Source organism: Plasmodium falciparum (assembly GCF_000002765.6).
Source record: "Plasmodium falciparum 3D7 genome assembly, chromosome: 12".
Taxonomy (NCBI): Eukaryota; Apicomplexa; class Aconoidasida; order Haemosporida; family Plasmodiidae; genus Plasmodium; species Plasmodium falciparum.
Window position 1 is genome coordinate 996575 of NC_037284.1, and position 14942 is coordinate 1011516.

Consider the following 14942-nt stretch of genomic DNA (forward strand, 5'->3'; position numbering starts at 1 on the left):
TTGAGGAAAGAGAAAAGGAAACATATTGAATAATTTTATATTATATTTTTTAAATGAATAAATAAATAAATAAATAAATAAACATATATATATATATATATATATATGTGAATATTACATAAACTTTTATATATATCCTTGTTTATGTGTGCATATAAAAAAGTTAACTTTAAGAAATAAAAAATATTATTTGAACATATGAAAATATTTTAAAAAATTTATAAGCACATTATTCAAAAGTACAAATAGGTATTGTATATTTATATTTTTATTAACTAATAATTATATATGGTTTATGTGGTTTTTTAAAAGTATCAATTTAATAAAAAAAAAATATATAAAATGAAAAATATTATTATAAAAATAAATAATATATTTAATATAATATATTTAGGGATAGACCTTTGGTAAAATGACGATATTATATTATAGGTAGGAACATTTTATTACGATTATATAATTTATTATCCTATAGTCTTTATATGTATATAATATATAAATATATATATTTATATAATACATTAATTATAAATTTATTTGTATTTTTTTTTTTTTTTTTTATATATAACCTTATTAAATTATTACATATAATAGTAAAACTCTAAAAAAATATTATTGATTCTAAAAAAAAAAAAAAAAAAACAGTAAAATGGTATAATAAATATATAAATTTTACAAAACACATTTTATAAACACATAAAAAATAGATTATATAAATAAAATAACAAAATTATATATTAAATATAACCATACCTTTTTTGTATTATAATATGCGCATATAAATTTTATAATTTTTTATCTTGTTCAAAAAAAATTTCATCATATATATATAAAGTTTTATATATTATTAAAAATAGAAATACATATATATTTATTATAATATTTTCCCTCATGTGCTTTTATATTATTACTTCATTATATTTATTTTTAATAAAAATATTATATTATTTTTTTTTTTTTTTCAAAGGGTAATTCTTATTTAATTTTTTTTTTAATTTATATATTTTCGTATTTAAAAAAAAAAATACAAAAATATATATTTTTATTTTTAGTTCCTTTTTTATGTAAAAATGTTTTTATATTGTGTAATTATACACATGATATAACAAATATATTTTAATGATACATATATGATTATATATAATATATATATTATATATTTTTTTTTTTCAATATATGTGTTTTTAAATTATTTTTTTTGGTACGTTATAATAATATATTAATGTAATTATTATTTTCATGATTTAAAAAAAAAAATTAAATATCAAATATATTTATTTATTCACATTCATATGTTTAAATCATATATATATATATATATATATATATATATATATATTTTTAATATAAATAAATTTTAATATAATATTTTTATTTTTTTATAAATATATCATATATATATATATATATGTATAATGTGCTAATAAATATATTATAATTATTTATAAAGGCAAAATAAATAAATATACATACATTTTACTTATAAATAAATATTTATTTCAAATGCATTATTAAGAATTTACAGAATAATTTTATTATTTTATTTATCACATATAAAATAAGTATATATATTATATATATGTGTGGACAGTAAAAAAAAATAATACAATACAATAATAAAAAGATAAAAAGGTGAAACCTTTTAAACCTTTAAATTTAATAAGAAAGAGGGGCAAATAAGAACTCACATAATATATATATATATTTATTTATTTATAATTATAACAATTTATTATTTATTTATTTTTTTATTATCTCATTTTAAAACTAAGAAAAAAATGTCAGAAGTAAATGTAACAAAAGTTATTGTAAATAATCCTATATGTGATATATTAGACCCATTTGTTTTTACTATTGAATTTGAAGCTTTGAATAAATTAGAAGCTGATTTAGAATGGAAAATTTTCTACATTTCGGCTGTAAATAATGAAGGAGAAAGTAATCAAGATATTGAATTAGATAACATTTTCCTAGGACCAATTGAGAGAGGAGTTATGATGTTTGATTATGCTGTAAATCCCCCTGACTATAAAAATGTATGGATAAAATATTGAAAATGTATATGTATATGTATATATATATATATTTATTTATTTATATGTTAAAATATGAATTTTTATATTTTTCCTTTTCACAGATGGATATTGATAGCGTTTTAGGACTTCAAGCTATTTTGATATCGGCAAATTACAAAGAAAAGGAATTCATTAGAATTGCATATTACATGAATTCATTTTACAAAGATATGGAATTAAGAGAGAATCCTCCTGTAGTTCCACAATATGATAAAATATGTCGTCATATATTTGTTGAAAACCCTAGAATTGTAAAATTTAGCATAGGTTGGGATTCTGAAGAAAAAGATGAATTTAAAGAATTTGATAAAGAAATTGAAAAAATTGAATTACTTAATTGTACACAAATTAAAGATGAGAATGAAAATAATTCAAATATAACTAATCAATCTACACAAGGAAATTTTGTGCTTTCGAATAATGATCCTAATAATAACAATAATAATAATAACAATCCTAGTATTACATCAAGTATGATTTTTAATAGTAATATTGTAAATAATAATTTCAATCAAAATAATTTCTTAAAAAATAATGAATTGTCATCTGATTTAGACAAATGTGAAATTTTTAATGCAAATATAAATGGAATTAGTAGAATTACAATTGACAATAAAAACTCTTAATTCTTATGCATATATATTTATTCCTTTATTTATTTGTATATGTGCATAAATAAATGTTATATTTTATATATATATTTTTTTTTAATTCCTATTTTACCTTATTCACATATGTTAATTCATATGTATAGTTTTTATTATCATTATATTCTATGACATATATACAGTTATATTTAATACTTATATTCATCTATATATATTTAAGATGTTGTATAAACAACTTATGAGTGTTTTTATATGACACTTTTTATATAGAGAGTAATTTATTTTATCCCTTTTTTTTTTTTTTTTTTTGTTATTTTTTTATCAAAATGGATGTAATATATATATATATATATATATATATATATATATATATATATATATATGTATATATGTATATATGTTCAAAGTTGAAATTAAAAAAAAAAAAAAAAAAAAAATTATTCCGTGTTGTCAATATTTTAAATGGCTAGCTACATTTTTTTTTTTTTTTTAATACTCATATAAATTTGTGTATATATATATATATATACATATTAAATAATATTTACATAAAATATGCATATATACATTTATATATTTTTTTATTTTTTATTAATTTTTAGATTGAAAAAAAAAAAAAAAAATTATAATAATATTATCAAAGATTAAAGATTTTTTTTTTTTCTTTTAAAGAAACGTTATATAGGATGAATTATAATAAACCCAAATGGATTAAAATCAACATTTTTTTTTTTTTTTTTAATTATTTAATAAAAATTTCATGTTTAGACAATATCTTTTTATGAAAGTATATGTAGAATTGTAAATGGTCTACAAGAATAATACGAAACAAATGTATTCAATACATACATATTTTTTTTTTTTTTTTTTTTTTCTATTTTTTAAATAATATTTTACATATATATATTTTTTAATTCTATATTTTTTCCACGTTCTTATATTTAAATGTATTCCTAAAAATAAGCGTGTAAAAATATGTGTATTTTTTTAAAGAATTGGTTAACTCATATTATGAACAACCCAATTGTTTGTTGCACATTTGCAACCATATCACTATAATATATATATATATATATATATGTTTAATATTATGTATTTTATTTTTTAATTTTTATATTATATATATTTTAAGTTCTTTTTTTTTTTTTTTTTTTTCTTTTAAATACAAACAAAAAAAACATTAAAAAAAAAAAAATAAAAATGTATTATTTTTACATATATTATGTATTTAAAAAAAAAATGTTCTTAAAAGCATTTCAAAATGTGTTATATCTAAAAAATTAATATTTTTACCTAAAAATTGTGCTTTTCTTCTTATTTTTTTTTTTTTAATCTTTTCACATATAGATATTTTAAAATATTATAATTTAACAAAAATTGTGAAAAATAGGAATATCTTTTTATTATTGATAGAAGAAATATTATTTAAATAATTCATCTTTTTTTACATACTTAAAGTAGAACTCATAAAAGGGGTAACGCAATCTGTCCCAGACATTTGAAAAGCTATTCATGGCTGGTCTAACATCGATATATATCTACAAGGAGAAAAATATTAAGAGATATATATAAGCATATATATATATATATATTTTTTTTTTTTTTTTCTTCTTACGTTTTTGTCATCGTTTATTGATTCATCATTATAATAATCCAGGATATATTTTACTTGGGTACCACATCTATTAACATACCAGTCGTGTCTATCAAAAGGCCTTCCCATACTAATATTAAAAAAAAGAAAAAATTTTAAATAAATTCATAAGTAAATAAATAAATAAATATATAAAACAAATGAAAAATATATATATTATTATTTTCCCCCAAATTTAATATAAATACATATTATATTTTTACAAAAAAAAACCTTTTACACTCTTTTTATTATTATTATTATTTTTTTTTTTTTTCCCTCTTTATAACAAAAGAAATAAAATATTTCATATACATTTATAGAAATTATCCTTACCTTGAAAATATGCTTCTAAATCTTGCCTTTATTGATAGGTCATCGAATTTACCAAGAAATCGATGTAGAGTTACATCTGTGCAACTCCTATAAGGGATAAAATATATATGTTCACATATATATATATATATATATATATATATTTATTTATTTATTTATTTTATTCGCATATATTAACATACCAATAAATTATTTTTCACAAATTTTTTCATTCTTTATTTTTATTTACCTTTTATGCATATGCTCATATTTAAGAATTTGTTTCCATGATTCTTCATTAACTTCATTGTGAACACTTACCACAGCATCAATATAATTCTTATCTATATCTTTATTTTTTCTTATTAATGAATTATAAAATTGTTGAGATGAAGGATAAACCCAATATTCGTTATTATTTTTTGGAATTGAAGATACGTGTCTTTTTTTATTAAATGTAAAATCATTTTCATCTGTTAAGGAGACATTGGGAATCTCGGGCATCATATTTCTTTCGTTAATTTCTAAATATAATAAAATATAAATTAAATAATACAAATATTTTTATATGAATTAACATAACATATATATATATATATATATTAATATATTTATATTATTATAAACGCACCATGTTGTATAATTTTCGTTCCATCTGAACATCCCAATTTTGTTGAAGATGGGCATTTTATCTTTTCTTCATTTTTATTGAAAGTACATGCTGGACTTAAATTCTGCATATTTATTTATTTCGCTTTTGTTCCTTATAAGTATGTATTTATAACTATATACATATTATACACAAATAACTTTATATATATATATATATTTTAGTGTGAATAAAAAATAAATATCATTTTATATTCTAATCCATGTGATTTTATATTTTCTTCTCATTTTTTTTTTTTTTTTTTTTTTTTTCTTATTTATCCATTTCTTATGAATCCTTCAAAACAGTTCTATATTAATTTATTTTTATACACCAATGGAAAGAAGAAAGATATAATAAAATATATTATTTTTTATACAAATAAAAATATATAAAATAAAAATATAATATATTATTATTATATTATATATATATAATATTATGTTGCATAATTAAATCACATATAATTTAAAAAAAAAAAAAAATTACAACTTCAAAAATTTATGTTTTCTATATACAGTATCATTAATTTAATAATATATATATTATTATATTTAAGTTCTAAATTTTTATCTTTTAAAACGAAAAAAAAAAAAACACAACATATATTATGTTTATATTTCCCCTCAACATGTATATAATATATATATATATATATATATATATTGTACATATGTGGTATAAATGATTTACCTAATATTTTTCATAATCCCTTTATAGAAAGGAAAAATTTAGAATTTCATACGTAGAAGTTTTATATGTAATTCTACAAAAAATACATATTAAATAGTTTTATAAAACATACATCCATCAATTTATGTTATTATTATATAATATATATTATATAAATACGAAATAAAAAAAAAAAAAAAAAAAAAAAAAAAGTAAAATTACTAGTGCCTCTTTATGTAACAAAGTAACATCCTTTGAGTTTAAAAATATGGCCATATTATTTTATAATATACTTTATAAGGCACATATGCATTACAAATATATATTAATCGGTGATACATTTAAATAAATATTTAAAAAAAAAAAAATAAATAAATAAATAAATAAAAATTTCTAATTAAATAGATATAAATTCATCAAATGGATATAGTGTTGCTTCATTTATATGTCTGAAATTATAAAACAAATATTTAAACCATAAATATAAAATTTACATATATATATATATATATATATATATAAAATATAAAATATAATACATAGAAATATGTAGAGGGTGTTTTTATAAATAACATTATTTAAAGATTCAAGAACAAAAATAAATAAAATATATATATATATATATATATATATATATATATATATATAACATATAATGACAAATATGTTTCTATTTAATTTGAAATATATTTTTTCTTGGATATAATTTCTATATTTTTATCCTTTGAATAAGACATGATAATTTCCTTATTAACGTTTAATTTACAGTCTACAAGATGTTTTTTGAAAATACTATATTCAACTTTTTTTTCTTCATATACATTTTTGTATATAATATCATTAATTTTAATAGCTTCATCTATTCTTTCAAATAAAAGTTTTAATTCCATTTGTTTTATTTTATTATGCATATGATTTATATAATCCTCTTGTAATTTATCCGTTTCTCTATTTAACAAATCGTTATCAAACCATTTGTTATTAAAAGGAAATGACTGCATATCGCAATCTGATTTATATTCTTTTTCAGTATCTAATAAATCTATACAAATAATATTATTATCACTACTTCCATTTTTATGATCATCATTATTTTTATTTGTAACACTTCCATTATAGTGATTATCATCATTATTTTTATTAATATTTTCCTGTTCAACTATAGTATCCTTAAATATACTATCATTCTCTGTGATATAATTTTCCTTAACATTCGATAAGTTATCCAATATATGTTCTTCTTCTAGATTATCAGAATTTATAAATTGATCATGTTTTTGTCTTAAATAGTCTTGTATTATTATTAATTCATTAACAATTATTTTCCTAGATAATCTGTTACTTTTTAAACCGAATAAATCCATGAGCCCTTCGAGAACTGCATTGTGAGCTTTATTTAAGTCAATGTTTAAAATGGATACTTCATTTAAATTTTTATCTACTACATATTTATCATTTATTTTATAATTTTTGTTTTCGTTCCCTTTTAATTCTTCATAAATATGATCTTTCATTTTACCATATGGATTTTCTTTTTCATTGGTATGATAATATTTATTTGAATATGTTTCATTTAAAACATTTATATTCTTATCATCATAAGAATTAACAGAATCATTATCTGACGAATCATCAAATAAATTCATACTCATAGCTGTTAATCCATTTTTCAATTTATCATTACTTTTTGAAATATTATTATGTACTAAAATTGTATCTTTTCTCATTTCATCTTTATTACAACATTTATTATAATCTTGTTTTTCGTTTACGTTTAATGTAAAATCACTATCTTCATCAATTATTATAACATCATCATCATTATTAATATTATTATTATGGATATTACTATCAATATTATTATTATTATTATATTTATCCTTTTCAATTAATTTAGAATTCCCAGTATTATTATTATTTTTATTCATACTGTTTATATTATCATTATCACAAAAATGAAATAACGCAGACTCAATATTTTTATCTATCTTGTTTTCTTCTTCTTTATTTCTATTAGTTACATGTTTTATTTGATCATCATCACTATCAAATAAACTTTTATTATATTTACAAATATTTTCTTTTTCTTCATTTAAAATATTCTTTTCATTATTTATTTTATTTTTATTCATAATAATACTTTTATTACTATCTTCACAAGATGTAAAACTGATTGTTGTTTTTTCTTTAGTTAACTTCAAAATATTAACATTTTCATTCATATTATTCACATCATCAACATTTAACTTGAACTTTTCATATTCATTATTTAAATGCTGTTTACTATTATTTTTTATATTCTTCTCATTACTATTGACTTGATTTTTTTTATCGTCACAGCTATTATATTCAACATTCCCACATTTTATTTTCTCACAATTATTCTTATTTCTATCATCACTATGATCATTATTATTACTACTTGAAATAAACATGTCATTATAGCTCTTTCTATCATTACTACTAAAGCGCAAGGAATTATTAGGTTTATTTTTTATATGTTTTAAATAACTATTTTCCTCTGAATCACTTCTTTGATTTTTCTTCTCTTCTAAAATATTATCATTGTTTGCTTTTTTTCTTTTAAAAATATTATCTTCGTTTGAATTATTTTCAAAAATATCTTCTTCAAAATATTTTTTATTATATATATCACTTCCGCTGTGTCTTTTCCTATTATAAATAGAATCACTTTTGTTATTAATTTCCTTATAATGATTATTACTATTGTTTAAATTATTTGAATCATATGAATATTCCCAATTCAAGGAATCAATTTGTTCATATGATTCCCCCTTAAAATTATTTTCCTCTTTTGATGAATCAGTGAAAAGGGTATTTTCATTAATATGGTTACATGGAATATTACATTTTTTTTCACAATTTTTATTATTATTATTGTTATTATTGTTATCATTATTATCATTATTATTGTTATCATTATTATCATTATTATTGTTATTATTATTGTTATTATTATTGTTATTATCATTATTATTGTTATTATTATTATTATTTATTAAATTATTTTCTTTTTCATTTATTATGTTTATATTATCATATATAATGGGGTCCTTTTCCAATACAATATCTGATATATTTGCTTCCTTATCATTCAAAAGATTTACTTTACTATGGTACATGTTTTTTTCTTTTTCTTTTTTTTCATGATCATAATTATAATCATTTATTATATCAAAATGGGATTTATTTGTATCATCGTTTTCATTATAACAACTCGATATTTCATATACTTCTCTATCATCTATAGTTTCACATAAATTTATAACAGTATGACTATCTACCTTATTATTCTTAGATATACTACTTTCATTTGTCGTCTGGTTTTTCAAGGTATGATAAGACTTAACAGTGTTATCATATGGTTCGATATTATTTTCATTTGAAGTATAATTCTCTACACTAGGATTATTTATAACATCTTTATTATAATCAACAAGTGGTTGAGATTCATCATTATTACATTTATCATTATTTATAATATCCTTTTTGTCATTAATATAATGCAATGAAGGATTATCCTTTTGTACATCGTCTAAAACATACTTAAACTTTGTATTATTTTTATAATCATCACTTGAATTTTTTTTATTTTCGTCATGGATATGTTCCTTATCATCAACTTTTTTTTCATTGTATATATAAACTGTATCAAAAGAAGTAACTTCATTATTTTTGATAACTTGTTTTTCTATACAATATTGTGATAATTTATATAATGAACTTTGTTCTTTGAAAAAAAATATATCATCTATGTTTGATTTATATTTGTTTGGACTTTTGCATTTGGTATTTAAAAATTCATCTTTTTCTTTGTCTACATTTTTGTTTTTATCGATTTTATTATTTTCATTAAAATTATTTAATACATTAAATAAATTCATTAATTTGGAATTTACCTTAGTATCTACAGTGTAACATGTATTATATATATCTATTTTTAAAAGTTTCAAGAATATAGGACAAAAATTATTATTTTCAAAAAATCCACCAGGAATTATTACTTTATTAAAAACATCATCCATTACACTTTTTTTTCTTTTCTCTTCTTCTTTAAATAACGAATTTTTTATATGTTCTACCATATCTCTCATTTTTTCTTCTTTTAAGCATTTTAAGCAGGTATTTGTATGGTTATCCTTAATATTATCTTTTTTGGTATTAATAAAATTTTCTTCCTCATCCTTAGTATCATAATTATTAACACTATAAAAGCTACTGCTAGTATAGTTTTTATTAACTTCACTACAATTGCTAATACTATTACTGACAAAAATGTTATTATTATTATTATTATTGCAACTTTTCGTTTTATTACTACTATTAAGTGTGTCATTACTTTCATTTATTGTGTTGGTACTTTCATTTATTGTGTTGGTACTCTCATTTATTGTATTCGTACTATCATTTATCGTATTACTACTTCCAGAATTATTACCATCTTCCCTATTATTATTATTATTATCACTATACATTGTATTGTCAATTCCACTTATAAAATTTCGTTCAGGCTTTAATAGTACGTGATTATTTTTATTTGGTATATTTTTATTTTTTATTTCGTCATTATTTTCTTTATGTGCATTTTCTATATTCGTTTTATCTTTAAAATTATATAATAAATTTTTATATATTTCACAATTAATATTTTCTGTAGACATTACAGAATTTAAATTTAAATCTATCATACATTTTTGTAGACAATCTAATAGATATGCTTCTTGTATTTTATATGCTCTAATTTTATTCTTTACTCTTAATAATTTTTTTATAATGTTTTTGTAAAATTCATCTAAAGATTCTCTATCCTTTGGTTTCTTTAACCATATAGGCACTTTAATTGTATTCTTCCATCTTTGAATATCATTATAAAAATAAACATCACTTTCATCACTTGAACATTGTGGAGTACTTTTTAAATTTTTTACATCATTTTCTTTTTTTTTAGAGTCACTATTACTTTTATTTTTCTTTTTAACTGTTTCTGATTTTTTTTTGCTTTTATTACTATTATTAGATATTTTCTTAATTTTTCCCATATGTAAGTTGATTTAAAAAAAAAAAAAAAAAAAAAAATTTATAAATACATATAAAATATAAATGTCAGTATGATATTTATTTATATCTTTCTAATACATATATATATATATATATATATGATATTTATTTATTTATTCATTTTAATCAATTCAAAATATAATATAATATAATATAATATAATAATTTGGTAATATGGAATGAAACCATATTTATTTATTATTATTTTGGTTTTATCATTTTATTTTAATTTATAATTGATTGTTTTAGATTAATATAATTAATTGTAAAATAATCTAAGTAAATTTTTTGAATATTTTCAAAATTTTCTAAAATAACTTTTTATTCTTTTATTTAGAAAAAATACAAAACCCCCCAAAAAAAAAAAAAAATAATAATAAATAAAAAACAAAACAAAAAATATATATATATATATTATATATATATATAATATTATCGTTGCAACCACAAATGTTGTAAAACAATCAAATTATATAAAATTTATTATTTAAATTAATATTGTACATATATTTATAATATATATTATTATATATGTATTATCTATAAATATATATAATAATATATATATAATTTTTTTATTAAAAATTTTAATTTTTCATAATTTAGATGAAATACAAAAAATTTAGAAACAAAATTATGTATACATAAGAATTATGTATTTACAATCATAAAAATATAGAAAAAAAAAAAAAAAAAATTATATATATATATATAATAACATATATATTTATATGTAATATATAATATATTTATAAATATCTTTATTTTGATATATAATTTAAAAAAAAAAAAAAAAAAATTCATAATTATATTATTAAATTATTATGTAAAAGTTGCACCAAATTTTTAATACATAATAAAAAAATATGAACTTTTTTATAATGTTATAAAATAATAAATGGTAGCAAAAAGGCAAAAAATATAATAATTTCAAATATTTTAAAAACTTTTGATTGACTGCTTGATTTTATATATTTAAATATTTATTTCTATATATTTTTTTTGTATTTATCTGTTTGTATATTTTTATATCTTATTAAAATTGATTTTCTTTCTTTTAATATATCTTTAAGGGATAACATAAATAAAATCCTTTATTTACAATATAATTGATAACTTTTTTTTTTACTTTTTGTTTTTAATTTTTTGTATTCTTAGTTTTTTTGATTTAAGTATTTTATTTTATTTTATTTTATTTTTTAATTAAAAAATACATATATAAAATTATATATACATATAATAATATAATATATATATAAAATATTTATTTATTTATTTATTTATATATATATTTTATAATATGAACATTTATAACTATTTCGTAGCTTAGAAATGAAATAGGTAAATGGCTAATCATATAATTCGTATTATTTTATTTTATTTTATTTTAATTAATTTTTTTTTTTTTTTATGTGTGTGTTTAACTGATTTTCTACCAAATACAAGTAAAAAGATATTGTTTTTCCTTTTTTACAATGTGGATAAAAATTAAAAGATAAAAAAAAATATATTTTTTTTTTGAAATTGTAAAAATATTATAATATTGATTTATATATATATATATATATATATATATATAATTTAATTTAATATAATATAATTTAATTTTTTTTTTTTTTTTTTTTGTTATATATATATATATATATATATATATATATATATATATTTATTTATTTATATATAATGTTAAATAATTTACCATGTAATAAGAAATATTGGAATTCAATTTTGAGTGCTCAAAAATACCATTTCTGTAACAAGTGGTTAAGTAAAAGGTCTAATATTAAAAAAAGTGATATTTGTAAAAGATACTTTGGTGTGTCAGGGAGTTATGGATACAGTATTTTTTCAAAAGAAGGGAACAATAATTCAAATGTAGGCAAAAATAATTTACATGGATATGAAGAGAAATGTTTAATAAACAATTTCATAAAAAAAAAAAATTTTTATTTTACTAAATGGCCTGGAAAAGTATCTAAACTAGGAGGTAATTATTTTTTTAATAAAAATTATAATATGGGATTTTATCATATGCTTATAGAAGAAGAAGGAAAAATTAAAAAAGATATAGCATTAATATCAAGTTGCTATGAAAAAAGTATTCAAAATAAAACCATCGAAAATAAAATGAAAGATTTAACATGTGGATATTCTGTTCAAATTGTATTATCTGGTAAGGGTGTCAAGTGTTATTACGAAGATATAAATTATACTCCTATATTACCTAATTATAAGAATAACATAAAACAATATTATGCATTTAAAAATACCCTAAAAGATTTAAAAGTAGTAGAAAATAAATCTGATCATAATAATAATGTGGAAAATACACAAAATGTCAAAACGACTAGTAATAATAATACTCAAAATAATTATAGAACAAAAAAAGTCAAAAAATTATTTGTACGTTTAGGTATAGGAACTAAAAATATTGATATTACAAGAGTATTAACTATGCATAAAAAATATGTAAATATTAATGTTGATAAAACAGGTACCATTGTTAATGTATATGGATACAATAAAAAATATGTCGGTTCAGTTGCTTATCGTTTATATAAAATTGTTAAAATGAATGTATACACAATGAAAGGTGGTTATGTGTATCTTCATAAACCTAAACAAAAAATTCCAAAAAAGAAATAAACAATAAATTAAAAAAAAAAATATATATATATATATTTTTTTTTTTTTAAATTAATATTTTTTTAAGTATTTTTTAATTTTCACATAGGACAATATTATAAAATATGTCACTACTTAATATATATTCATAAATATATATATATATTTTTTTTTTTTCTTAAATTAATATAACTGTTAAAAAAAATTGTTTTTTAAATGAAAATTTTAATTCAATATATATATATATATATATATATATATATATATAAATTAGAAAAAAAGTGGGAAAATATAAATATATCAAAATATATTTTACTTCATGTATAACAAAAAAAAAAATTAAATTTAATTAATATGATCTAAATATTTTTTCTTATAATGCAGAACAATATTTACATATGCATTTATAAAATTTTAACAAAAAAAAAAAAAAAAAAAGAAAAAAAACATATACATATATATATATAATTTTCTTTTTTTTTTACATTTTAATCTTCCTATGGGACATGTTATTTTGAATTGATACGTAATAAATAAATAATATGCCAATTATACAATCGGTTTTCTTTTTTTTTTTTTTTTTTTTTTTTTTTTACTAAGATTACTTTTCATTTTTTAATTTTTCCTGTATTTCCTTTTTCTTTTGAGCTTTTACAGGGTCATAATATAAGACAACCAAATATCTACCAGCTACATTAAAGCCTGATAAATGATCCAGCGCATTTTTTGCATCATAAATATCATCATAAACAACAAAAGATGTTCCTTTTGTTCCTTCAGCATTTCCTTTTCTTATCTGCCTTACTGTTCCATATTTCCCAAAAATATCATATAATTCATCTGCAGATATCTTATATGGTAAATTTCTGATAATGAATTAACAAAAAAAGAAAAAAAAAAAAAGAAAATATGTTATAAAATGGAAATTATATAGGTATATAATATTATCCATGTGAACATGTTTCTCATAAGTACATAAAAAAAAAAAGAAACATATATATATATATATATTTATTTATTTTTTTTTTTTTTTTTTTTTTTTCTTTTATGCCTTACCTCACATAAAGAATTCTGCTGACCTCAGCAGGTAAACGTATATTTCTTCTGGACATTGCAAAATTGTTTTATCACAAATATATACTTAATATATATAAAATTATAATATTTATTTTAATTATTTTATTTATGGGATAAAGGAATAACCTTATTAAACGTAATAAAATAAAACATATAAATATCAATATAAAAAAAAGATAGTTTTATATATAATGAAATATTATAATTTA

General features: G+C 17.3%; 5 protein-coding genes across 5 annotated transcripts; 2 read left to right on the top strand and 3 right to left on the bottom strand.

Moving 5' to 3' along the window:
* Positions 1–1778: 1778 nt before the first annotated feature.
* On the top strand, positions 1779–2701 carry PF3D7_1224500 (histone chaperone ASF1, putative; the record flags this gene model as incomplete). Its single annotated transcript, XM_001350606.1, has 2 exons — positions 1779–2036; positions 2138–2701. The coding sequence occupies 2 exons, from the start codon at positions 1779–1781 to the stop codon at positions 2699–2701; spliced, it is 822 nt and encodes a 273-aa protein (XP_001350642.1).
* A 1403-nt stretch (positions 2702–4104) lies between these two features.
* On the bottom strand, positions 4105–5371 carry PF3D7_1224600 (cytochrome c heme lyase, putative; the record flags this gene model as incomplete). The annotated part of the gene is made up of 5 exons (XM_001350607.2): positions 4105–4221; positions 4299–4407; positions 4653–4739; positions 4882–5155; positions 5263–5371. The coding sequence occupies 5 exons, from the start codon at positions 5369–5371 to the stop codon at positions 4105–4107; spliced, it is 696 nt and encodes a 231-aa protein (XP_001350643.2).
* Positions 5372–6626: 1255 nt separating this feature from the next.
* PF3D7_1224700 (conserved Plasmodium protein, unknown function) lies at positions 6627–11012 on the bottom strand (the record flags this gene model as incomplete). Its single annotated transcript, XM_001350608.1, has 1 exon — positions 6627–11012. One exon carries the CDS (start codon positions 11010–11012, stop codon positions 6627–6629), a length of 4386 nt encoding a protein of 1461 aa, XP_001350644.1.
* A 1702-nt stretch (positions 11013–12714) lies between these two features.
* Positions 12715–13677, top strand: PF3D7_1224800 (conserved protein, unknown function; the record flags this gene model as incomplete). The annotated part of the gene is made up of 1 exon (XM_001350609.1): positions 12715–13677. The coding sequence occupies one exon, from the start codon at positions 12715–12717 to the stop codon at positions 13675–13677; it is 963 nt and encodes a 320-aa protein (XP_001350645.1).
* Positions 13678–14257: 580 nt separating this feature from the next.
* Positions 14258–14768, bottom strand: PF3D7_1224900 (splicing factor 3B subunit 6, putative; the record flags this gene model as incomplete). The annotated part of the gene is made up of 2 exons (XM_001350610.1): positions 14258–14522; positions 14713–14768. The coding sequence occupies 2 exons, from the start codon at positions 14766–14768 to the stop codon at positions 14258–14260; spliced, it is 321 nt and encodes a 106-aa protein (XP_001350646.1).
* Between the last annotated feature and the right edge of the window lie 174 nt (positions 14769–14942).